Genomic DNA, 23,832 nt, shown 5'->3' with positions numbered 1-23,832 from the left:
GTAGGCACCCCGTATACACAGGACATAAGGTAGTCCTCAACATGGTCTTTCTGGTGCCTTCTATTCCCAACCATGACCCTGAACATATACATGCTTTGCAGAGCCATGGAGCCGTTTCTGATCACCCTGATAGGCTCAAAACACATCGGATCTGTTTGCATCTGATCCGATGGACAGTTAGGTGATGCATGCAACAGTGTGAACACGCCAAACTGTGAGGCATTGTTCTCATTGACTGCAGTGAGGGTGTATTTACTGCAGAGTCCGCTCCATGGCGGGGCAGAGACACAAGCTATGGGAGACCTTTGCTGCATGTCTTCCACCCCATTTTTTCTTTGCCCATTTCATGTTTAACTGTCAATAAAGGTCAGTTGAGCCAAAAAACAGACTGATTTCATTTTATCTTCATTAGCAGCTTCCAGCTCTAACAGGATGTTTGTTTCTATGGACCACTTTTTCCATCATTCCTTTACGTTCACATCTGCAATTAACTCCTAATTCACTTCACTAGTTTATCTCATCAGTTCATGTGTTCAACTGTCTTTGAATCATCTCCATGGAGACAAAAACATAAAGATATGAAGCAGTCTGACTGACTGGATAACAATCTTCTTTAGCCCTGCGTCAGACTGACGCCAGTTGAATTATTAATTTAGCATTTGGATGGGATGTTTTGGACATTTGATGAACAGGACATTTAGGCTAAATTTAATATATCTAAAGCAATAAAGTTCCAGTCCATGGAGATAAAAGCTTCAAAGTTTAAATCCATCAATACTTGGTACTCTGTCTCAAAAGGGAGACTCTTAGATAAACATTGATGATGCAGTAGCATTGCTCTCCTGAAGATTATTCCCTTGGTTGATATGGAGAAAGGTGTTTCTATATACATGTATAAATTAGTTTTTTGGTAAGCAATATGCCAATATTGATTAAGTGAATATTACAAAAAAGTGTCTGAGCTCAAGAATGCAACTCTCATTTTTACCTTACAGCTGAAGGCATAATGGACATTAAAATAATAGAGTTATAACAAAATCTGGTAATATAAGTAAGGTTCCATATTCTTAGTGTTTCTGGCATTTTTATTGTACAAGTTTAACATGTGTTTAAAGACACATTAAATTACAAGGCTTTAAATCCCTCTGTTGTCTTCTGTCTTTACGCAACTGAATGTAGACATTAATGTTTTTAATCCTTCGGTTACACCGCCCTGAACATAACAGCCCTTAGAAATTAGCTGTAAGAGTGTGACACCACATGGTGCTGGCCATATGCAAATTTATGTTCCCTCTTTTGCAATAGTAAATGACTCCCACACAGAGCAGGAGAGAGTGTGCTGCAGGGACGAGAGTAGGAAGCAAGCCTGTGATTTAAGGAATCACTTCTACGAGCTGCGCTAGTTTTAAATACCCCTGCTTAATTGCTGTGTCATGACAGGATAATTACCACCGCTGGTACTACCACAGAGGGTGGTACCAGCAGGCGGGCATGCAGAAATCCACCAGGAGCTGGGGAGTGGAGCGAAAAGTGGAGACGTGGAGCTCTTTCATTGAGGCTTTGATTGGCACCTGCTCTCCTGGATTCAACAAGATCTGCGTGCTTCATATTCAGGCTGGATTTGGGTGCATTCAGACTGCAACACTCCTGTAGATGTGTAAATGATGTATTTGGTATTAAAAACTGACTGCATGATTGTTAAAGAATTATAATTATTGATATTATTTAGATTTATGCTGTCTCTAATACATGCACTGATGTAGTTGTCACAAGGCTTTGTGTCCAACCTCCACCGCACTAATTAATGCACTGTGTTAAACCTGCATCTTAAAAATGAACGCAGAAATTTTGCATTAGAAGCTGTAAGCATCTCGTTTCTGTTCACATGAAGCTGGCAGTTCTCATCTAAATCTTTAATCCTTCAGTTTAGAAGGATTAAAAGAATAAATCTGGAAAAAAACACAATAAACATGAAGAATGAAGAATCAGTTTTACACACTGAAGGAGCCGACAAAGCTGGATACAGAAAGGAGGAGTGATGAAAGTGAAGAAAAGCAAAAAAAAAACAAAAACATGATCGTCAACACGAAGAGTCAAAATGTTTGGGAAGTATGTATTTAGTAACATTTATTCGGAGTGATCTCACCAAGACACGAGTTAAAGACAGATCAAATTAAAATAATTGAATCCCAAAGGGGTAAAGGTCAAAAGAAGAGCAAACAATAAAATAAAAATAAAAACTTGGTGATTTGTAGTTTTGTGAAACAAAAAAGTCAAATTCCCACAACTTAATATTAGACCCAAATGTAATTAGCTGCTTTTAACCACCAGGGACTATTCCAGCCTAAGTCATAACTTAATTATAAAGAGCAACACAGATTAGAAAAATTGTGGATTTATTTAATTAAAGGTTACCAAAGTTAAAATGAACGACTTTCACAAGAGAGAAAGAAAGAATGAACATGGCAGCTGGAGCAGAGAAAGTCATGTGTGAACCTCGGCAGACACCCACCTCAGGTAAATGACAAAGCAATCAAACTAAACCAGCAAGAATTTCTGAACTTCCACAGCTAGACTGTATGAATGAAATATTTTTAACACAAAAATCCTTGAGTCAAACACACAAAACAATGTGCATGAACTTAATCCAATAAGAAACTTTAAGCCTGTCCAACAAATTTTGTGAATAGCAGCAGATGTTGATGCAAATAAATCTCCGGAGCATATTACAGCAAATAAAACAGTGATGAACAGTAAAACACAAAATTAAATATTTTGTGCTTGCTAGAAAACACATAAGTGGAAACATTTCTCAAAAAACAGATGAAAATCGTTGGTTATCAATGCTGAGGGAGTTAGACGAGTGACCAGAAGGCAGGTAGCTGGGATCTGCCAGGCTAAAGGAAACAAACCGAAGACAAAAACATAAATGACCCTAACTATGCTTAATCTACACCAGCTGGTGGTGAAGCAGATCCTCCTGCATCATCCCACACAAAAACTGTTTCAGCCCATACCAGCTTCAGACAGGAGGAGGAGCAGTAAAGCCAGAACAAGCCAGACTTCACCAATAAATGGATGTCGTTATGGTTCTTGCCGAGTTACTTTCTTTAAACTTAAACTTCAGCTTTGGGGACTGGATTGTATAATGAAATGCAATGAAGGATTTCAATCAAATCTTTCAACAAACTCCTAAAAGAAAAAAAAAATCAGGGAAAGTATCCATTGCTGAGGATTGACCTGCAAATTCCAGGAAAGTGTCCTCTGTTATAAGCATTGCTGTTGACTTTTTCCATCTCTGCAGTTCCTCTCTGTCTTATTGCCACCATATTTGTACTGAACAAGCGAGTCCTGTGACCATCTTTTAAATGTTTCCTTTCACTCCTCTATGTCTCCTTCTTTCACAAATCCCCCCTAACTCTCACCCATTGCACCACCCTGTTGACATCTTGTCTTCACCTCTTCTGTGTTCTGCCTATTGCTTTTAGATGGTTGAGACCAGGACCTCAAACTCATTCAAATTCAGTTTCTCTTCTCTTAGATATAGTTTCTCCATATATAGGTGTTCTATAAGTTGTCTTTATTTCACAGGCTTATGCTACATATGGGCTACTCAACCAAAGTACTAAGTTTTTTATTAAATGATTGGCTCTACCTTTAACACCTTTCAAGTCATATTTTGACCTTTCCTTCAGTGTAATTTTCCCAATCTGCAGGAGTCAAAAGAACAATAAAATTAAACTTCAAATGATCAAAGAGTAAAGTTGTATCTATCTTTGCTTAAAAAAAACAGAGGATCTTTCTTCATTATGTTTTTTCTGCATTTAAAATCACAGTTTAACTTCAGTTATATTATTTGCAGGACTTAATGCAGATTGGAACAAGTTTTAAATGGGACTCATTAATTCTGCTTTTTTCCATGTTCAACATATTTCATGAATTCATAATAAAGGGGGTGTTGCAAAATGGCTTTAAGCAAAATGCATGAAAAAAAATCCAAGATCATATTTTGGTTTAGCGTGCTACAACCTATGTGAAGCTAAATCACAATCATAGCGACAGATTGCTGAAACAGGATGAATAATGACATTCAATTCATATTAAAATGACAGGAATTTATTTTTTAAATAAACTCTGACTCAGATTCTGATCATCTGTTCAAGGTTGTTTATTCTGTAGATTTTCTTTCACCCAGACCACAGCATATTTCAGACTTTTTGCAGATTTTTGACTGTGTGAGAAGAGCAGATGTCTGAAAAACACAATATTTTCACTTCTATGGTGGGGTTCGCTTATGTAAATAGTTCTCATTAACAACAACACAAATATTATAGAGACAGGTAACCAATGAGCTTGCAGGTTTGATATTAGCAGTTATTCAGACAGATATATACTAAAAACGAACATCGTTCATTACAAAAAAGGGGTCTTGAATACAATACACCTCATCAGAAACCACCAGAAGTCTGCAGTTGTTTTTTTGATTATAGCCTTTGGAGGTGGTCATTATTTGTTATGTTGAGAAGTGTGTGTGTGTGTGTTTTCAGGATAAAAGCTGATAAAAATAACATTTCTGCAATTGCATTTGCAAATGAGATTCTGTTTTTGTTATTTTGTAGCCCGTAAATGTACCGTCCTTCTTATTTCCACTGTTTTTCATCTGTATTTTTTTCCTTTAATCTTATTTATAAAGGTGTCTTGGCCAAGATGGCATGTATTTCAAGACAATGCTAAAACATAACATCCACAACGAAAGAACAAAATAAATGTACTCATAAAAAAATCAAAGAATATCAAAATACAAGCAAAACTACAACAGATCCCGTAAATGTAAACATCTGTGAATGCATTTTAAGTTTAATTTCATTTACTTGATGTAATTGAATTTGAAAATGTGAAGTTCAATAGAGAGAGGAACAAATATTTTAAATTGCACTACCCTCTAGTGGCTAAAAGACTAATTGGTCCACAAAGTATTTATGGATTTTTATGCGACTTTTACATCATGGTGTAAAAGTCATCAAAGGGTACAGTTCTGGTTAGAGGTTTACTTGGTTATCAATGTTTTATTCATTTTAATTTAATGCAACAATTTAAGTGATTTGAATAAAACAAACTGAATTTATTGTTGATTTTCTTTTATACTAACACTGGACGAAGAAAAAAAACAACACAAATACTTTTTGTCCAATAGACACAATTCTAATGCATTTTTAATAAGATCCCACACCGTTTATAACAAACACAATAATACACTTTTTACCAATAACTCATTTTTTTTCTTTTAAATACTTTTTTGCTTCGTTCACATGGTTCAAATATGCGGTCTGTTTTTAAGTAAAACTACTAATGTGCCTAGATACATATACCACCACCATCTGATCGCCGTAATCCAATCTAAAGTAGCATTTTAAACTACATTACCCAGCATGTAGCGGGAATGACGTCTGTTCACATGATTGGTTGATGAGTTTCCGCCCCTGACAGTCCCCCGGTATTCTTAGCGTGAACTGATATGTTTGTAGAAAAGCTCACTACCGCTGGGTGTCAGAAACCAAGGCTAACATGGCTGCTGGAACACGTATCTGCTACAGTTTGAGAAATGCCAGAACATTCTTCGCTCGGTGCCACAACAGAAGCGACCAGCGGCTGTTTTCCAGCGCTACGCACCAGGAGAATGAGCTTGAACTCCGAGATACCTCAGTGACTGCTGCAAACTTCCAGACCAGACCCAGATTGGTAAGACTGGTGCTGGACTACGGGCTGCAGGTTAAAACTGGGGATCTGGGTTCAGGTCCTGGAGTTTTCCCAGTTCGGGCTAATGAGGTGTGGTGACAAAGTTGCTGTTAAGAAACTGCAGTCTGAGTTCACGTTGAGGCCTGAATCAGACCATCTTTCCGGGTTGATTATTAACCAACACCATGCAGACTAGCAATACATGTGATTTAATATTACAAATAACCAAGATCTGCATTCTAAATGACCAAGATGTGCAAAAATAAACATAATTTTGTTTGTTTTACTTTTCATGACTTGGATTCCCTTTTTGTGAAAAGTTCTCTATTTCTGCAGCAAAATCCATGTTATGACATAATCAGTGACTCTGAATTTAATACATTACCTTAAACAAAGTCTATCTTAGAGTAACATGAACATGCTAACCTGACAGCTTAATACTGTTTCTTCCACCCTCTAATGCATCTAGTGAAAACATTGTACTAAAATATAGGACTGGATTATTTTGATAATCATTTCAGTTTAGGAAATCAAAAGATTATTTTTAGTGGGATTTTTGTTAAGCTTTGCATTTAACACTGCTTCTCTGCTGCAACGCCACACGAGTACAGATTCAGATGAGATCTGTGTTCCATCTGATGGGGTTACACATTCCTGCCTTTGGCCTGTAACTTTCTGGCATCTATAGGTCACAGATCATTTGGAAAAAATGTTTCCTCTAGCTTTTTAGAAGCAAATAATATTGTTTATTTCTATTAATTGAACAAGTGTGTCTGTCAACACTGTTTCAAAGACACATTTTTTTTATTAGTATTTATTTTTCTGGTTTTTTCTTCCAGGAGAGATTAACAGATGAGAAGGTCCTACCGTTTTCAGCTTTCTTGACTGACAGCTTTGGCCGCAGACATAACTACCTACGCATCTCTCTGACTGAGAAATGCAACCTCCGCTGTGAGTAAACTAGGGCTGGGATGAGACCCGCTGTACAATAAACCTGAGTAAATGTACCACAACACACAAGGTAATGTGTGTAAAACATATAGATTGTATTTGTTGTGTTATTTATAACTCTAAATTATAAAGGCTTATTGTGGTGGATCTGATGAACTTTTCTCCTAGCTGCAGAAGCAACAAACCTCAGAAGAACTTTCACAACCATCGTTGTTAAAAGTTTTTTCCATTTCACTTATCATTGCTTGCAAAAATTTAAGCCTACATGTTGGCATTCTTTAAGTTTCATTGTAGTTTTCAGATGTTTGTCGCACAGAATATAATAAACCTTTTACTAATTTTTCATAATCAAAGGATGTAACTTTGATGGTTTCTGTTTTGTTCCTTCCAAGACCTCCAAGTTTTAAATTGATCTTAGTGTTTTTTTTTTTTTCATTAAGTATTTAGGTCCACTGTGCTTGAACAAAATATGTCAATAATGTTTTGGTTCTATCTTAAAAGAAATATATTCCTAACTATTGCTTTAAACGAAAGCAACAAACTGAAATAGTCAGTTTGCTAAACAAACCTATTTAGATAAAATCTGTTTTACTCAACAAAAAACACGTATTAGATGGATGAATAAGCAAATCTTTGTAGTACAAGAATGGGTTATCAGAACAGTCGTGAGCAAGTTATATTTTTTTGTAGGACTACATTTAAAGGGTTAAAATTTTTCTCACACTGTTTGCTTTTAAATAATGAAATTATTTTGATTATGGAGTTTGCACAAATTTAGATTTTTGACTAATCTTAGCATTAAAATGGTCTGTCTAATAAATGATGTTCATTTTACAAAATTATGACTTTTAAGCTCATCCTAGTACTTCACGACACCCATTACTGTATTGTTTCTTTTATCCTCCTTCATGTTTTGTGTCTATAAGGACGTGTTTTTATTTAGCTTGCATGTTGGATGTTCCTGTCGCTCAGGTCAGTATTGCATGCCAGAGGAGGGAGTGAAGCTCACGCCGCGGGGCCAGCTGCTCTCCACCTCAGAGGTGCTAACCCTCGCTCAGCTCTTTGTCCGAGAGGGAGTGGATAAAATCCGACTCACTGGAGGGGAGCCTCTCATCAGACCCGATGTTCTGGATATCATTAGTAAGAAACAGTTATGGACCTTGAACATGTTCACACTTTGTTGTCGTTACGGTCACAAATGTAATAGTGTTTTATTTAGATTTTTATGTGCTAAACTAACAACTTACTGCATAATTGTGAAGTGAAAAAAACTGATAGGATAAAAATACACACCACATTTTAAGTAGATGAATGAAACATTTTCCTACCTACTTAACATTAAAGCACTAAGTTTTGGTTGGTTTGTCAGATAAAATCCCAATGAAATTCTTTGAAACATTTGAATGTAATATGTCAAAATGAGCACAATACAAAGATGGGGGCTTAGGATGCCAGACGCTATAAGCAAGAATGGACAGAAGACTTCTCTTTGTGACTCCTTTGTGCTCATATTTATTAATTATAAACAATATTTATGAAACCATGATCGTTGTCAGATCAAAAGAATGAACAATAGACAACACACTCATAAATGTTCCTCCTACCGAGATAACAAGCTCAAGGCTTAGCAGCAGGAAGATTAAAGTACAAGATGCCCTTCTTCTCCAAAATGCCCCGAAACTATGCTTAGATTTGTTTTTACGGTTAAACTTATTTTAGTGATCTGAATGAATTATTTCTCAAGTAGTACACTCATTCCTTTGAGGAGGCCTTTTTTGTTTCTCTCACTGATGACTCTGAAAGCTTCTGCTGAACACAGGCTTGTTTATATAGCTTCCTGAATGATCAGATGGATGTTGTAACCGTCCTCTCAGACGGTGGCTCATGTGCCAGCACAGCTGACTGCACCAGAACTAAACAGATTTTTGCTGCATTCCTTCAGGTTGAAACAAAAGTTTGTGGAAGTGAAGGTAATTGTCACATTGCAACTGTTGGTTCAGTTTAATGACCGATTATCTTTGCTTTAATTTTACAGCCTCATTTGGAAATGAACCTTTTCAACCTCTGCTCTGTGAGCCGCCTTTATACTGTTAACAACACAATCACATAAAGAGGACTAAGGGCTGCAGCATAAAGATAAACTTACTGCAGTGTCATGGGTCAGGTGACCAGTGGAATGTCAGGTGACTCTTTTTAAGCTCTAATCCAGTGGAAAATTAAAATTAACCTTTTAGTCCACTGTTTTTCTGTAGAACATTATATTTTTGCCTTTAATTGTGTTTTTTTTAACAGATACTTGGTTAAAAATTATAAGCACAGATTATAAAATATGAAAGAAAGAGCCAGGAGTCTCAAAAACAATCAGTTTGAGACTCTTAAGAGAGACTTATATCATCAATCTATGCAAGGTTTTTGCTGCTTTTGAATTAAATTTAATGGTTGATGTATTTAAGTTAGAACCACGGGCCATTCTACTGTCAGTGTCATCCAAAGCTGTCTTGTCGCAAAGCAGAAACCTAAGTGTAAAACAAGTAGATGTCATTACTTTATTACAATTTCTCAACATCATTATTTCAATTGCAACAGTAATAAGTTATGAGTATTTTGTAGTTTTGTAGAATTGAGTCCTAATGCTGAGTAACGCTGAGTAATGTGTTTTGGAGAGCAGTTTAAATTTAAATCCTCTGCTTTTTTTCAAGAGGCATTAAAGATATGACAATTATTTGTGGTTTGAGATTAAACCACAAAAATTAGTTTTTTTTGGTTTGGTTTGTAGAATATATTTTTCTTCACTGTTTCATCTTTCTCTTTTGCTTTTTTATTCTGCAGCTGAACTGAAAAAGCTAGTGGGTCTGAAAACTGTTGCAGTTACAACCAACGGCATTAACTTATCCCGACTTTTGCCAAAGCTGAAAGATGCTGGACTGGACCTGATAAACATCAGCCTCGACTCTTTGGTTCCAGCAAAATTTGAGTTTGTAGTCAGGCGAAAAGGTGAGGATAAAGATTTAACCTGTAATTACTGTTGAAGTGCACCCAGACACCCTTAGCAAACACATTATAAAATAAACTGTTGTTTATTTGCAGAATTTTCTTTTCCATTATTATTGGCATCAGTGCTATTAATACTTCGTTCATCTCTCTTTTACCCATAGAACAGCTCTTACTTCTCTCCTGTGAAATTTAACACGGTTGGTGCAAACAGAGAAAGGGATAGTTTAAATAAAACCTGAGGTAGAGAATCAGGCCCACAGCATCACAGATCCTCCACCATACTTGGCATTTGGGATGAGGAACTTTTCCGCAGATACATATTCATCCTACAGTACATGCCAGATCCACATGCCAGAAACCTTTAATCTTGGTCTCATCTAATTAAAAGAGATTTTTGGGAGTGATATTAACTAGAGACAACTGGTTGTTATGGAGACTGATGCCACTCTTTGTTTTATGTCCTTAACCAGCCGACTCTCTGTGTCTGATGACAAAGTACATTTGGGAATTCATTCAGGCAGATCCTTTTCTATCCTGAGTTACAAAACTGCTAAAAGACAGAATCAGTGTGTTTTGTTGATAAACCCCAGCAGGTTCCAGGACGAGTCCGTAAGCCCCAGGCAGTCAGCCTAGAGGTAGCAGCAGGCCAGAGCTTTGACTGGTTGGCTTCAGAAAGGCAGGGACAGATGGACCGAATGAGATTAGGAAATGAAACGGGAGAAAAAAAAACAGAACATGGAAACAGTGTTGTTTGTTTATTTTGAGATTAGTTGCTGAAAATTTGCAAACTGAAAATAATCTTACAGTTTGAGGTTAGTAGAACAATAAATGTGATATTTAATTTCCATTGTTGTAGATCAATTTATCCACCTCCCACAGAGAAGATTACCTGCAGCTCCCTGGATTTGTCTTATTTTCATAGAAACAAATGATCCTATTCTCTATAGTTGACTGTCACAAAGCTCTGACTACTGCAGAGGGATTGGATGCTGATGTCTTTACAGTTGAAGTTATGAACAAAGAAAGCCTTTAAAGCTGAAGTAGAATACATTGTAGGAAGTATTACTTATTATTTATTTTTGTGTTGATTTCAGTAGCTTCTTTATTAACAATGCCCTTAACTTTGATTGACATTTCCTGGCTTTTTCTTTTTCCTCAGGTTTTCATAAAGTCATGGAGAGCATTGACAAAGCGGTTGAATTAGGCTACAATCCAGTCAAGGTATGTCTCAAACTTATGGAATAATCATACATTTCTCATAATAAAACATTTCTTAAATTACTCTTTATGGTCACACTTCTTGTAAATATGTATAAAAAGCTTCAGAAAATTCCACTTTTACCAAAGAAACATATTATAATACTGAAAAGTTATTTTTTTTTTGAGTTAAGTTATCTCGCAGTTAGAAATAATTGTGAGAACATAACTGGTGCCATAATTATTTGTACTGATGACAATTTATATAAAATAAAACTGAAGCATTTTTATCATTTTTACTTCATCGGGGGATCTAGGAACATTCAGCTTCCTACGACTTTGTTTCACTGGAGTAAATATTGTGTGACACAATATAGCCATTCATTAAAGTGTGAAAAGCAAGTGAATTTTGCATTTTGCACTTGGCAGATGTGTGTTGATCATCATATATCAGTTACTGGCCTAAACGTAACTAGTCTACAGACAGATGAGTAATTAAAATGCTTAAACCAAACTGGGTAGCTTTCAAGACTTTAGTCATCTTAAAAACTTCATTAGAGTGACATCTACTGTCTGATCAGAGAACTGCAGTTAGACTAAATCCTCCCAATCTATTGTCAACATGTCAAACAGTTGATTACAGACCTTTCATCCTCTTTTTACCGCGCTGAAAAAATGTCCTCCCACTTTGAGGCCTTGTATTTAACATTTTTATGGTTATATAACCTTGGTCTATTGTTGTGTGCTGCCATCTACAGATCAACTGTGTGGTGATGAGAGGCCTGAACGAGGATGAGCTCTTAGATTTTGTGCAACTCACAGAGAAGAAGCCTCTGGAGGTTCGCTTCATTGAGTACATGCCATTCGATGGTGAGTATTTTCTTCTCACAAAATGACTTTTGTTGTAGATATTTTTTTAAGCACAAACCCACTGAACAAATTCAGCATGGCTTCCTCTGGTCTCTGCAGGAAACAAGTGGAACTTTAAGAAGATGGTGAGTTACCAGGAGATGCTGGACCAGATCAGACAGCAGTGGCCCAATCTGGAAAGGCTTCAGTCTGGACCTGCTGACACTGCCAAGGTCAGGTTCTCCACTTCTGATGGAACATAATTTTTATATACTACAAAGGTTTTCACACTTCTTAAACTTTTTAAAATTGTGTCATGATACAACAACAAACTTAAATGTATATTATTGAGATTTTATATATAATTCCATATCACAATTATACACAAAATAGTCTATAAGGGAAATGATACAAAAATTTCAAGACTCAGTACAGTTCCTGTGATTTTGATGCCCCTGAATAACATCCACTTCAACTACTTGCTTTCAAAAGTCTCCCTAATTAGTGAACAAAGCCAATCTGTGTGAAAATTAATAGAGAACTTTTTTTGCATTAAAATGCAGAATTCACACAAATGCAAAAAGGTAGTGTGAATTCTGTAACATGAATATTTTTAGTGAAAATTGCAAAAGCATTTGAAGTAAACATCAGACGATTTGCAGAAATGTAAAAAATATACAGAAGCAGCAGAATAAATCAAAAACCTGCAAAGTGCAAATGGTAAGACTGTAGAAGAGGAGTGAAAACTTTCAGTCAATGCAAAAATCCCACTCAGAGTATTAGAAAATTGTGCAGAACACCGTTTACAAAGCCAAACTGTAAGGTCACAACAGTTTAAGTTAACATGAGCTAAAACACTAAAGCTAGCTGAAATACTAATGATAACCCATAGATTGGGTCTATAGGCTATCAACTCTCTTTCCAAAACACATGAGAAAGCTGCTGTCTTCTTTTTGTTTTGCTTGTGTAAATTAAACCTAAGGGGTTTACAATTTATGCTATTGATCAGTCTTACAGACTTAAGAGTCCTTTGAGAACTCTCACTGGATTCTTAAGTCTGTAATGTTCAGGAGCAGAGCTGAGAAAAAAGTACATAAACTGTCCATTTGAACTATGACAGTTTTATTACATAATCACTAAATTTGTTCCCTAAAATCTTTTCAACACTTCTTTCTGCTTTCAGACTTTTAAAGTTCCTGGTTTCAAAGGTCAGCTGGGCTTCATTACTTCCATGTCAGACAATTTCTGTGGCTCCTGTAACCGTTTGCGCATCACTGCAGATGGAAACCTCAAGGTAAAGGTTGACTTCATCAAATTTTCTCAGACATTATGTTTTTCATAAAATGCATAAACTAAAAGCCAGAAGTCATGGCTTAGATTAAGACTATATGTTCTTGTTTTTGATTTGCTCTCCTGTTTGATTCTCAGGTGTGTTTGTTCGGTAACTCTGAAGTTTCCCTCAGAGATATTCTCCGTTCTGGAGCGTCTGATGAGGAGCTGCTGCGAATTATCGGAGCTGCTGTGGGCAGAAAGAAGAAGCAACATGCAGGTCAACACCCAGTCAATGTTGTGTGGTAGTTACCAGTTAATACATTTATCTAGGAAGTAATTGATTTGTTTTTTTTCTTCAGGCATGTTCACTATCTCTCAGATGAAGAACAGACCTATGGTCCTCATTGGTGGGTGACTCAGCTGTACGTAATCAGTTTTTGTGTTCTTTCGCTTTTTTGCTCATGAATTATTCTGTTTAAAACTTGTCTTTCATATGTTTTCTGTTTTGGTGTGACAGATTTTTCTGAGATGTTTCTCACAAGGCCAGAAAACCGACAAAGGGCTTCATTCATCTATACTGAGCTAAAACTTGACCCGTTCTTTAGTCTGACTGCATCTTCTGATGAGTCTCGTAAAGAGTTTCTGTGCCTTCCTGGATGCACTGCTTCAACACAGACAGCTTTTAGTTGCTGCTTTAAGACCTCAGTGAGTGGCGGTTCACTCATTAAGACCCATATTAGCAAAGAGAAGTGCCACGATGTGACGCCGCTTCACTCCTCATACTATGATTACGATCTCATTTTCACCAGCTGTCACACTAAGAAACGCACAAATGTGAGCTTCATTAATGAAGACCCCCTCAGGTACGCACAATCCAGTGTTCCTAACAACCCAAGGAGTCAGTCCCTTTCTACTTTTTGCACACTGAACGTCAAAATGAATCAGAAAAATCTAAGCGTCAGGTTGTTTCATAGTCAAAGTTCTGGTGAAGACCACACGCATAAGACCCCATCAGCCTTAGACAGTCCCAGTAGTGCTAAACCCCAGCTGACGCACACAGACGCCCAGGGCCGAGCAACAATGGTGGACGTTGGGGGGAAGCTTGCCACATATCGAACAGCCACAGCCGGTGCCACCGTCATCCTGGGCGCCGTCGCTTTCCGCCTCCTCCGGGATAATCAGCTGGCCAAAGGTGATGCTTTAACTGTGGCTCAGCTGGCTGGCATCATGGCATCAAAACAGACCTCTACCCTCATCCCTCTTTGCCACCCGCTCCCACTGGATCACGCCTCCATTTCATTTCAGCTGGATGAGCTGCACTGCTCTGTTATTATCACTGCAACCTGTCACACCACGGGCAGGACGGGGGTGGAGATGGAGGCGCTGACGGCTGCCTCTGTGGCAGCGCTTACGGTTTACGATATGTGTAAGGCTGTGAGCCACGACATTGTCATCATGGATGTGAAACTGCTCAGCAAGACGGGTGGGAAGAGAGACTTTCACCGTCGATGAACACAGGAAAACTGAACTGCAAGATGAAGAAAGTCCTTCTCTGCAAACCCAAATGTGTACCAATAACTCAGGCTCCTATACAATCACAAAATTCCATATTTATCCAAAAACAATTAGATTTTTTTTCTGGACATTTGAGTACAAATTTTAACTCTGAACCTGCCTGAGAAGTAGTCAGGTCTTAAAATCTGTAGGATCTAACAGAGAAAATGGCTTTCTGGCATTTGTACTTAGATCAATTTAATTTCAAAATCAGTAGCTCTTTTCGTAACCCTCCTGTGGTCTTGGCAGGATGCTCAGGAGGAGTGCAGCAGATGTCACGGTTTGACAGCGGGGAAGCGTGAGTGGAACGGGGGGCTTGGGGGAGTATTCAGTTAATCCGCCAGTTCCCGAAACCACACAAAAAAACATGTAAAGGATAAAAAAGGGAGGAGGGGGAGTAAAAGGCTCAGTCCAAAGGACCCCCGTCTTTAAGACCACAGGAGTGATAAGAATGGAACACCCACTCAACGTTGACAGAAGCATGTGTTGTGAATCTTGGCATTTTTGTTTAATTTCTAAAAGAAAAATTTTTTTTTCTGCATTTCAGATCAAGCTTAAAAACCACAAGTACAATTTAACCTGAACTTAGAACCTTTTTGCTACTTGGATCAAGAACTTTTTTTAAATTCTATTCATGAGTGGAAAAACCAAGAGGTGTTGTGGCAAGTGGAGGCAGCAGCTTTTTCTATCTGATACAGATTAACATAAAATCACATCACTTTATAATCATTATTAGGCTTATGTCCTTGGAATATATCAAAAGGACATTCCACTGTTTTCCAGACTTTTTCAAACTGTCTCTCTTTAAAAGCTGCTTCAATTACATAATAAAATCTGATTTGTCATTTCAACTGACGTTTACATTACTTGAAGATTAATTTGTCTTTACATCTAATTATTTTAGCAAAACAGTGTTTATTCTTTGTCTAATTTCTGTTTAGTAAAAACTATCAGTGTCATACATGAGCTTATTTTTTCCTCTTTTGGTCTACAGACGCTACAAACCTAAATGTGTGTTTCTCAGTTAACAACTAACTGAACGTTAATGATGTTTACATTCTGAATGTCTTTAATTATCTGTAGTTATATTTCACGCCATATCTGATTTGCATTATTGCAGCTAACAACACCACAAATGTTTTTTTAACAGTTTATTGTTTGTTTAACGCAGCCTAACATTTCATTATCTTACTTTATAAAATTGATTTTTGCATTTTTGTACTTAACATGAGTTCTTTAGTCCACTTTGTACATTATATGGGTTTCACAGTGGTGATCCTTACTATGGCCTGAGCATTAGTTTATTTTGTCATAATAAAAAGTTGTATTCACTGACCTCAAATGCCCTTGTAGTTTTTAAAGTTTTTACAAAAATATGCAGACATGGTTACAGTTTGAATCTAGAACACGACTTAATATGAAGTAACAAGTAAACAAACTGGACACCCATTGAGTTTTATTTCAGTTAAAATATAAGCAGTTTTTTTAATCCAAAAACTTTACAGATATTGTATGAAACAATCATGATCTGGACTAATGATGGTACTAACATGTTGAACTAATTTAATAAAACATGATTCTGATTCATAAATATTTGTGTCATACTGGATGATATCAAACAAAGTTGCTTGCCAATTTTCTGTCAGCTGTTTTTCTTTTTATATTAAAGCCTTAAAATGAATCCTATCATTCTACACATCTCTACAGGCATGTTCTTTACTCTTGATTGCTTTAATGTAATTGTAGAAATAAGCCACTCAGCCATTCATTCAAGCCAAACCAAATTAAGATTGAGCTTATTTTAAATGACTTTTTTTTTCAATTTTTGCATGCTGACATAAATTCCAGGCATAAAATAGAAAAATGAAAATGAGACCCATTTCTATTTAGTCAAAAAGAGAAGTGAATTCCCTAAAACAAAGTCTGGTTCTCAGCAGTTGGTGTCCCACCTGTTGCAGATATTTCCCTGTGTTCTTGAACACTTTATATTATTTCTAACCATCCCTAAGTTTTGTTTATGTTAACCTTTGATTGAAACAAAAATAAAACCTGGGTATCCCCTTATTTTATCATACCAACACATAGTAAAGAACAGGCTACATGGAACATAAAAAGAAACTGATTTGATCACAAATGCTTGCATAATGTGTCCATAAAATTTTAAGAATTTGTTGATGTCATTCTGCTTCATGACTAAACATTTCCAAAGCAAAACACATGCATCACTAGATGTCATCTTGATGTTTAGCTTCTCCTCAGCTGACCATTTTGGTTTAATTCAAGAATAAAATGTCTCTTTAATGGTTAACCTGACTTATTTTTATGTTAAAACCTGAGATTACCGACTGGCATTTAAATAATTCCCTTTTAAATTAAGCTGGATAATTGGTCAGAGAGATATCATTCATAAAACAGAAATTGTTTCATGTAAAAAAAGGCTTGTTCAAAAATCTTTTCTATATAAGAAGACCAAGCTTTTTATATAAGCCACATTGGTTCTTTGAAGAAACAAAGAACAGAAATACCTGACATCGCTGCAGCTATTAGTCACCGGACAGTCTGTGTTGACAAACCACATTCAGCTGTGATTTAAAAGATAAAGACAGACAGATTACAGCTGTCCATGTTTTATATTTTTAGTCTCAAGTCAGACTAAACGTTGCTACTTACAGGATGGAGGTGGCTGCTGGTCAACAAACAGTGTGAATCTAAACAGGAAAAAAGAGACAATCGGCGCCGTTGATCACTGTTTTGAAACACCTTTTGCATCTTTAATCAGGTATGTAAATATAATTTTAATAAATGTTTCATTGTTATTGGGATTCCGCAGCTGATTAATTGTGCACATCATTCTATAAGAAATGTGATTTTATTTTGTCACTCATTTCAGAAAGTGAAAGTAATATATAGATCAATTACACAAAGAGTGAAGTATTTGTAGCCTCTTGAAAATTTTATGATTAATGAAATTTGATGTCTCTGCTAATTAGAATATTAAAGGAACGAGGGATTGACTGTAGAATTCAGAAAACGCAGTGGCCTAACTCCATCAGATGAAATGGCACTTCAAAATATTCTCTAATTGTGAAAACTTCACACCGGTCTTTAATCAACATTGATTTTGTGACTCTCTACTCTCCCTCTGGACTCTTGGACCTTGATTTCCAAATGAAATGCAATAGATGCTTCTGACTTGTTCAGCTCTCCCAAATTCTTTAATGGATTTTTTATTGTCTCAAGGCTAGTCAATCCCTGTCACAATGAAGAAATGAGTTTCATTTTCTGAAGTGAGGAAAAATATTGAATTTTTTCACAATATTCAAATGGCTGACCTGTACTGTAGTTTGCCTGAAGTGAGACCCATGTTTAACTCCAAACACCATTATTACCCTTATTTTCTCAGACAACCTTTGTTCTAATGTTTATCTTGTTTTCGATAAAAAGGGATTCAAGATATGTTTTCAAGAAATATTAAATTCAGCTAAACTGCTTTGCACAAGGTATGGACAAAAGAACAAAATCTACAGAACAATTTAAAGAGCAAAGATACCTAAGGCAGATAAACAGCCTGATGTGCATCAAACATATCTTCTGATATTTTCTTCATATCATGTTTAGGGCTGATTGGATACCAGGAACAATCCTGCTACTCCAAATGAGAAGAAACTGAGGCAGTTTTGGTGAGTCCATTACAGAACTGACAAAAGACACACAAAACTATTAACCTTCACACATATTTATCCCTCAAGTAAATTTAAAATGTTAGCAGCTTCATAATTGACATACTACAGTGCCACCTACGGCATAAAAATATACAGTGAAGGGAAAAATGTAGTCAATGCCATATTTCAATACATTGAAGTACCCATTTTAGAAGCAATAACTTAAATTTGTAAATTTTTTAATGTCTCTCATATAACTGCATTTATTCACTTCAATGAGATGTTTAGATATTTATGCACATCTGTACTTGGGTAACCACAATTATTTATATCAGCCATTCTGTTGCAGGTCATTGTTCTATTGATTGTCATCAATAGAACAATTGATGACTAAACATCAATTGCTTAGTCATCCAACATATATATTTGGGTTATATATTATCTTAGTCTGGAAAAAAAATTGATTTAGTGAAAAATAAATAATTTTCTCCATATTAAACATTCTCATAGATAAAGTCTAGCAATTACTATGTTTTGTCTCTCAACAGCAGGTCTTAGAAACTCTCCAAAAGCTTTCTTGTTGTCCACCTTCAGCCACCTCCTGCGTGATTTGTTTACCTTGCTCCAGATTCCAGAGGAAAATTCTGCAGGACACAAACAGAAAACCTTACATCTGAAACACAAAAATGCCATTTGAGGTCTACATTACTTGTGCAGTTTTATCTTCAACGCTGTCAAGAAAACTGGCATAGGGTGTGAGATCCTTCCGGGTGCATGCAGAAAAGGTGCATAGAGGCCTGAGAGAAAATAAGTAATCTTGTAGTTTGATTAAAAGTTAATTAAGTTGAATATGAATGAATATAATTAGTAAACTGACTACCAATAATCACATAATAACCTTCTGAAATGTACTTTTTCTGTAATGATTTAACTTGATTTCTGTAATGATTTAACTATGAAACGATTATGGTTGATGAATTATAATAAGTGAGAGATGTGATTAATTATTAACTGAGGATCAAACTTGTAATAGTTCAAATGGGTTTAATACAGGTTAAATGTGTTTAATGATTGTAAAAAATGGAAAAGTGAGTTAGAAAAAGAGAGGAATACAGCACAGTCCTGAAACAGGAAATGTCGCAAGCAGTTCTGAACAGATGGCCAGGGCGCACAGGATGGTTGGTGTGTTGAGTTTGGCTGAAGCAACGGAGAAAGGAGAAGCACGGGACTTTCCACTATGGTCAGCAAAAACAGGTTGAGAAATGTGGGGGCTTTTTCATGAGAGACAGCAGATGTGAAGCAAGTCACGTAGACCCAACCTCCCCATACACACACATGGTGGAGAGATGCTTAAAAAGGGGCTGAAAAGAGGAACCAGTTGTTCTCAGTCCGGCGGCGCAGAAGGAGAGACAACTTGCAGAAGCAGATTGAGCTACGGACCGCACTTCAGAACCACGGGGAAGCTCGGACTTCACACCGCTAAGAAAGGACTGGGTCCCATCGCCCCATCTCTGGTTCTTTATTCGACCGTTGGTCTCGTCTCAACCCAGCAACAATTTCAAACTCTGCAACAAGACTTGGAGGAAGGACAAAGGTCCCTCAGGGATGAGGAACTGGGTTTTGCAAAAGGATTCAGACCCGTTCTGCTTTGTTACCTTTCTAAGGAGGATTTTTCCACACGAGACAAAGACCTCAACCAAGGATGCTAGAAATTCCTGTTGCCAAAAGATCCACCATCGTCTGGGTATGAGTTGAATCTGCTCCTTGAAATTCCATTTCAGAATGTGCGACTTATCTCTTAGGGAAAGAAGACAGGGTAGTAGGATTGTACATGTAAATTTTATTACACTGTTTTTGAATCACATACGATTGATTATTGATTTGTATGTCGCATATCCCTGCTTAAGCTTGCTTAATAAATTTATACTATAAAATTCTAATGAGGTTGGTGGACATTGGAATTAATAGAGTCATTTAATCTTTGTCCAGTTCTTTTAATTGAGGTAAAACTAATGTACATGATTCCAGTGAATAGGAGGCTTCATAATTTCCTTTGGTGAGAGTAAATAATGACCCTGGGACTTACCTCTAAGTCACTAAACATAATCTAGCCGGTTCCAAGTGCAAGTTATGATTTAGAAAGTGGGCTACCGTTAACAGAAGTGGTTATTGGAATTATGCAGCTGCGAGGGCTACTCAGCTGATTGTTTCTTAACTGTAAAGGGTCATAACTTCTGGATTGGAGGTAGTTAGAGCTAGACGAATCACTTTCGCCACCAGTTTAAATAGATTATCTCTTATAGAGTACTTTTAGGGTAATACCCAGGTCTCAGAGATTTTCCGGACCTGTTAGACGGAGAACTGGTCAGTAGGCAGCCCTGGGGAGTAGTGAGGAGTGGGCGGGGCTGACTATTGCAGGATAACCTTCATGGCGCCCAACGTGGGGCGGCGCACAACTGAGTAGGCGGGCCCCAAAGAAACCAAGTCGGTAAAAACAGATGTGAGACTCTGAATAGCTCACTTGGGTTACTAACTCATAGGGAAGAGAGTTAGTGGTGACTGATAAGGCCATCAGTCACAACCCTCGCAGTAACTGTATAGCATACAGGTGAGGGAAAGCTTCTACTGAGGATAGAATGACCAGATCCAGACAGTGAAGCCAGTAGCCAACACAGCCTGGACCCATCCCTACTCGAAAGCGCAAAGAGAGGCTTTGGGGGATAGGCAACTCGAAGACAAAGACAAGTATGAGTGAAGACGAAGAAGGAGGGGAACTGAATCCCCTGCAAAAGCCAGCAATGGGACAAGGGGCAAGCCACATCAGCCAAGACGGGGAAAATCATCAATCCCGTCTTTCCCAATCTATTCTAACACGAATTCCTGTACAGCTGATACTACTCGGCGATGGATTGGAATCCTGGACTGAGATAAATAAAAGAATGTTCTTTGACTCTCACTACACCACCAGTAAAGACAGGGCTCGGGACTTACTGGAGATCCTAGTGCGGAATCACGTATACTACTGCACCCAGCTTAAGTATGGTCACCGCCTGGGAGTCGTCAGATGCCCAGTGAAGGTCACCAAGAAGACGGAGGCTGCAGAATGGCTGGAATGGTTCGCTGAGCTTCTTGAAGGATGGACGGACGGTCAGCTGCGGACTGTCTACAGCCCCTCCGAGAAGTATGACCGTGTGGTAAAGACCGCTACAATGGCAGCAGGTATCGACGGGATCCTGGTAAACCCTCAGGTCAAGGGAGTGCGCCATTACAAGGAGTGCTCTGAGGCCCTACAGAGACTTTTTTCCTACAAAAGGGACAAAGAAAGAGAGCAGGTCCCCGATCGGGCGGAGTCGGAGGTGGCTGAAGCTCCGTCCCGACTGCCCAGCAGAGCCGCGACACCGACTCGCCAGCAGGAGCAACCTTCAAGGGCTCTGATAGACCTGACGGGCGGCAGCGACGACAACGACGGCGGTGACAGCAGCGACGACAGCGGCGACGACAACGACGGAGGTCCCTCAGCTCCACCGGGTCCATCGCGGAACGAGGACATCCCACCTGCACCAGCCGATGAGGAAAACCCCGAAGGACAGCTCGTCGACAGTCTCACTAAGGAGCAGTGGGCAGCGATGGAAGAGGCGGCCAAGGACTGGTCCCCTCGACAAGGTCTGGAGCCCGGGTTTCATCCCCGAGTCCACAGCACGGAGAGGAGGCAGCCACTGCCACCTACAAGGACCCCAGCGGCCAGCAGTTCCGACGAGGACGAGGAGGAATCGGACAAGGAGCAGTGGGGCCCCGGCCGCCCCAAGAAGAAGACTCAGAAATCGGATGCCTGGAGGATGGCCCGAGAGTTAGCCGAAATACCACCGGGAACAATCAGCATAAGGCTGCAATCCGGGCACATGATTTATCAGTTTATTGGAGGAATATGGGATCTTGAGGGAGATGGACTAATTGTGTTCACCAACGATAGATACAAGATCCACAACAAAAACTTCCGACGCAATCTAAAGAACCAGGCAGGAAAATGTTACAAAACAGAGTTAAAATTGCTGGAAACATCCTGTAGTGCAGCAACTCGAGGAGACGTAATAATAATGAAAGGCTATGGTCTCCCTTATGGTGCTGTAATCTTGGTCCCGATAGACGGTTACCAAAAAGGAGAGAGTCTGGAGGAATATCGGAAGAAGATGTGGCACGGACTCGAGCGGGGCCTAGTGATGGCCAGCAACGAAGGCATGAGAAGAGTAATGGTGAGCGTACAGGGACTGAGATCGACGGACCTGCCAAGGGACACCGCCAGGTCGATCGCAGAGAACGGAGTGGTAAATATAACCAGGACCAACAGTCATTTCTTTGTGTGCAAGGAAGTGGTGGTGGTGGTTGACCCCCGTCTGCATCGACTCCGCACTGAGCAAGGGGTGCAATTGGCAGCTGAGATGGAGGAGCAATGCCGCATTAGCCATCCGTCACAAGAAGTCAAGAAATATCCCTTAAAAGTTCCCCAGAGTGAGGTTTCAAACACCACCCAGATAGGTAAAGCCAAGGCCGTGCAGCCACCCAGGATAAAGATAAAGGAGGCACCTGTTGAACCAGGGTTCTCCGCAGCAAAGTACGTTAAGGAGTTCTCATTCGAAGAGAGCCGCAGTGAACTGAGAAAACCCAATGCGGGAAGAGTCAAGAATGAGCAGCCGACGGTCCCGAAAGAAGAAGGACCGATGAAACCAGCTAAGATTCGACCGCTGAACTCCCCCAGGAGAGAACCTCTTCGACAACAGCAGTATGAGGACATCAGCGACTCGGAGGACGAAGAGGAGCAACCGGAGATCGAACATCCTAGAGAAGAAGAAGAAAGTGATCACGGCAGCGTCCTCTCCGACCCGAAGCAACCACCGACAGAGCACAAGATACTCCGAACAGGACAGCACCGGGGTAAGAAGAAAGAAATGGAAACCTTTGACATCGAGAAATCCTCTGAAAGACTGGCAAGAGATGTGACCTGGGGTCCAGTGCAGGCTAAGGACGGACGGCGTACGTATATACCCGAGGTCGGCCAAACCGAGTACCAGATCCCGGCAGGATGGGCCAGCAGATTGGGAGACCGGGTGCAGCTCGAGGTGGAAGCGACAATCGGAGAATGGGCTAACATCCTGATGACACCATCCTGCTCCACTCTGACGGCACACTATTCCCTGACTACCAACTTCAGGAACGCATACATTGGAATTATGTATGATGTGATGCTGCGACGACTGAAGAAAGCCGCTTACAAGTACTCCAGGGAAACTCAACAGCAGCTGGACGAAGTGTCGGCTGATGAAGAGGAACCTCAGGCGACGTCTTTGGAGCCAGGACCGCAGATCCCGGCGAGACAACCAGAGGTGTCAGCTCAGCTACCTGCCACTAATACAGGACAGGACGCTTACGCCGAGCTGAAGAATCTAAGGCTGGTGATTAGGAGTAAAAACGCAGATGAAAACAATGAAGAATACTTGAAAGATGTTTGGCCAACCGTGCTGTCTACCACCAACCATGAAGGAGCCAAAAAGTTGTGGCTGACCAGCGTGACCACGGACCCGATGGTTGGGACGGATTCAGCACAGAGCAACTACGAAAGGCT

At 39.0% G+C, this 23,832-nt stretch overlaps 1 protein-coding gene and 1 long non-coding RNA gene across 4 annotated transcripts; one reads left to right on the top strand and one right to left on the bottom strand.

The window, feature by feature from the left end:
* Nucleotides 1-845: 845 nt before the first annotated feature.
* Nucleotides 846-17,368, bottom strand: LOC116709306 (uncharacterized). Its single transcript, XR_004336841.1, has 3 exons — nt 15,945-17,368; nt 6,314-6,317; nt 846-856 (listed from the first exon to the last, which is right to left on the bottom strand). It is a non-coding gene; the product is annotated as an uncharacterized LOC116709306 (long non-coding RNA).
* mocs1 (molybdenum cofactor synthesis 1) lies at nt 5,470-14,582 on the top strand. 3 transcript variants are annotated; one of them, XM_032547741.1, is made up of 11 exons: nt 5,470-5,739; nt 6,576-6,687; nt 7,660-7,827; nt 9,517-9,681; nt 10,841-10,902; nt 11,637-11,748; nt 11,848-11,960; nt 12,911-13,021; nt 13,156-13,276; nt 13,359-13,406; nt 13,517-14,582. In XM_032547741.1, exons 1-11 carry the CDS (start codon nt 5,566-5,568, stop codon nt 14,509-14,511), a joined length of 2,181 nt encoding a protein of 726 aa, XP_032403632.1. In that variant the 5' UTR covers nt 5,470-5,565; the 3' UTR covers nt 14,512-14,582. The 3 variants fall into 3 exon arrangements, with proteins under 3 accessions (XP_032403632.1, XP_032403635.1, XP_032403633.1); XM_032547744.1 differs by having other exon boundaries at nt 13,359-13,421; nt 13,517-13,679; XM_032547742.1 differs by lacking the exons at nt 5,470-5,739; nt 6,576-6,687 and adding an exon at nt 8,630-8,657 and having other exon boundaries at nt 7,702-7,827.
* Nucleotides 17,369-23,832: the final 6,464 nt, after the last annotated feature.

The sequence above is a fragment of the Xiphophorus hellerii genome, chromosome 19, assembly GCF_003331165.1.
Source record: "Xiphophorus hellerii strain 12219 chromosome 19, Xiphophorus_hellerii-4.1, whole genome shotgun sequence".
NCBI classification, from domain to species: Eukaryota; Metazoa; Chordata; class Actinopteri; order Cyprinodontiformes; family Poeciliidae; genus Xiphophorus; species Xiphophorus hellerii.
Note: the sequence above shows the minus strand (reverse complement) of the source record. Positions and strands in the feature narration are given on the sequence as shown.

What these genes read in the sequence shown, in the direction of transcription:
- mocs1 (XM_032547741.1), top strand. Translation starts at nt 5,566, where the DNA reads ATGGCTGCTGGAACACGTATCTGCTACAGTTTGAGAAATGCCAGAACA. An exon ending in TAGGCTACAATCCAGTCAAG is followed by an intron (nt 10,903 to 11,636) that starts GTATGTCTCAAA and finishes TGCCATCTACAG; the next exon opens with ATCAACTGTGTGGTGATGAG. An exon ending in TGAGTACATGCCATTCGATG is followed by an intron (nt 11,749 to 11,847) that starts GTGAGTATTTTC and finishes TGGTCTCTGCAG; the next exon opens with GAAACAAGTGGAACTTTAAG.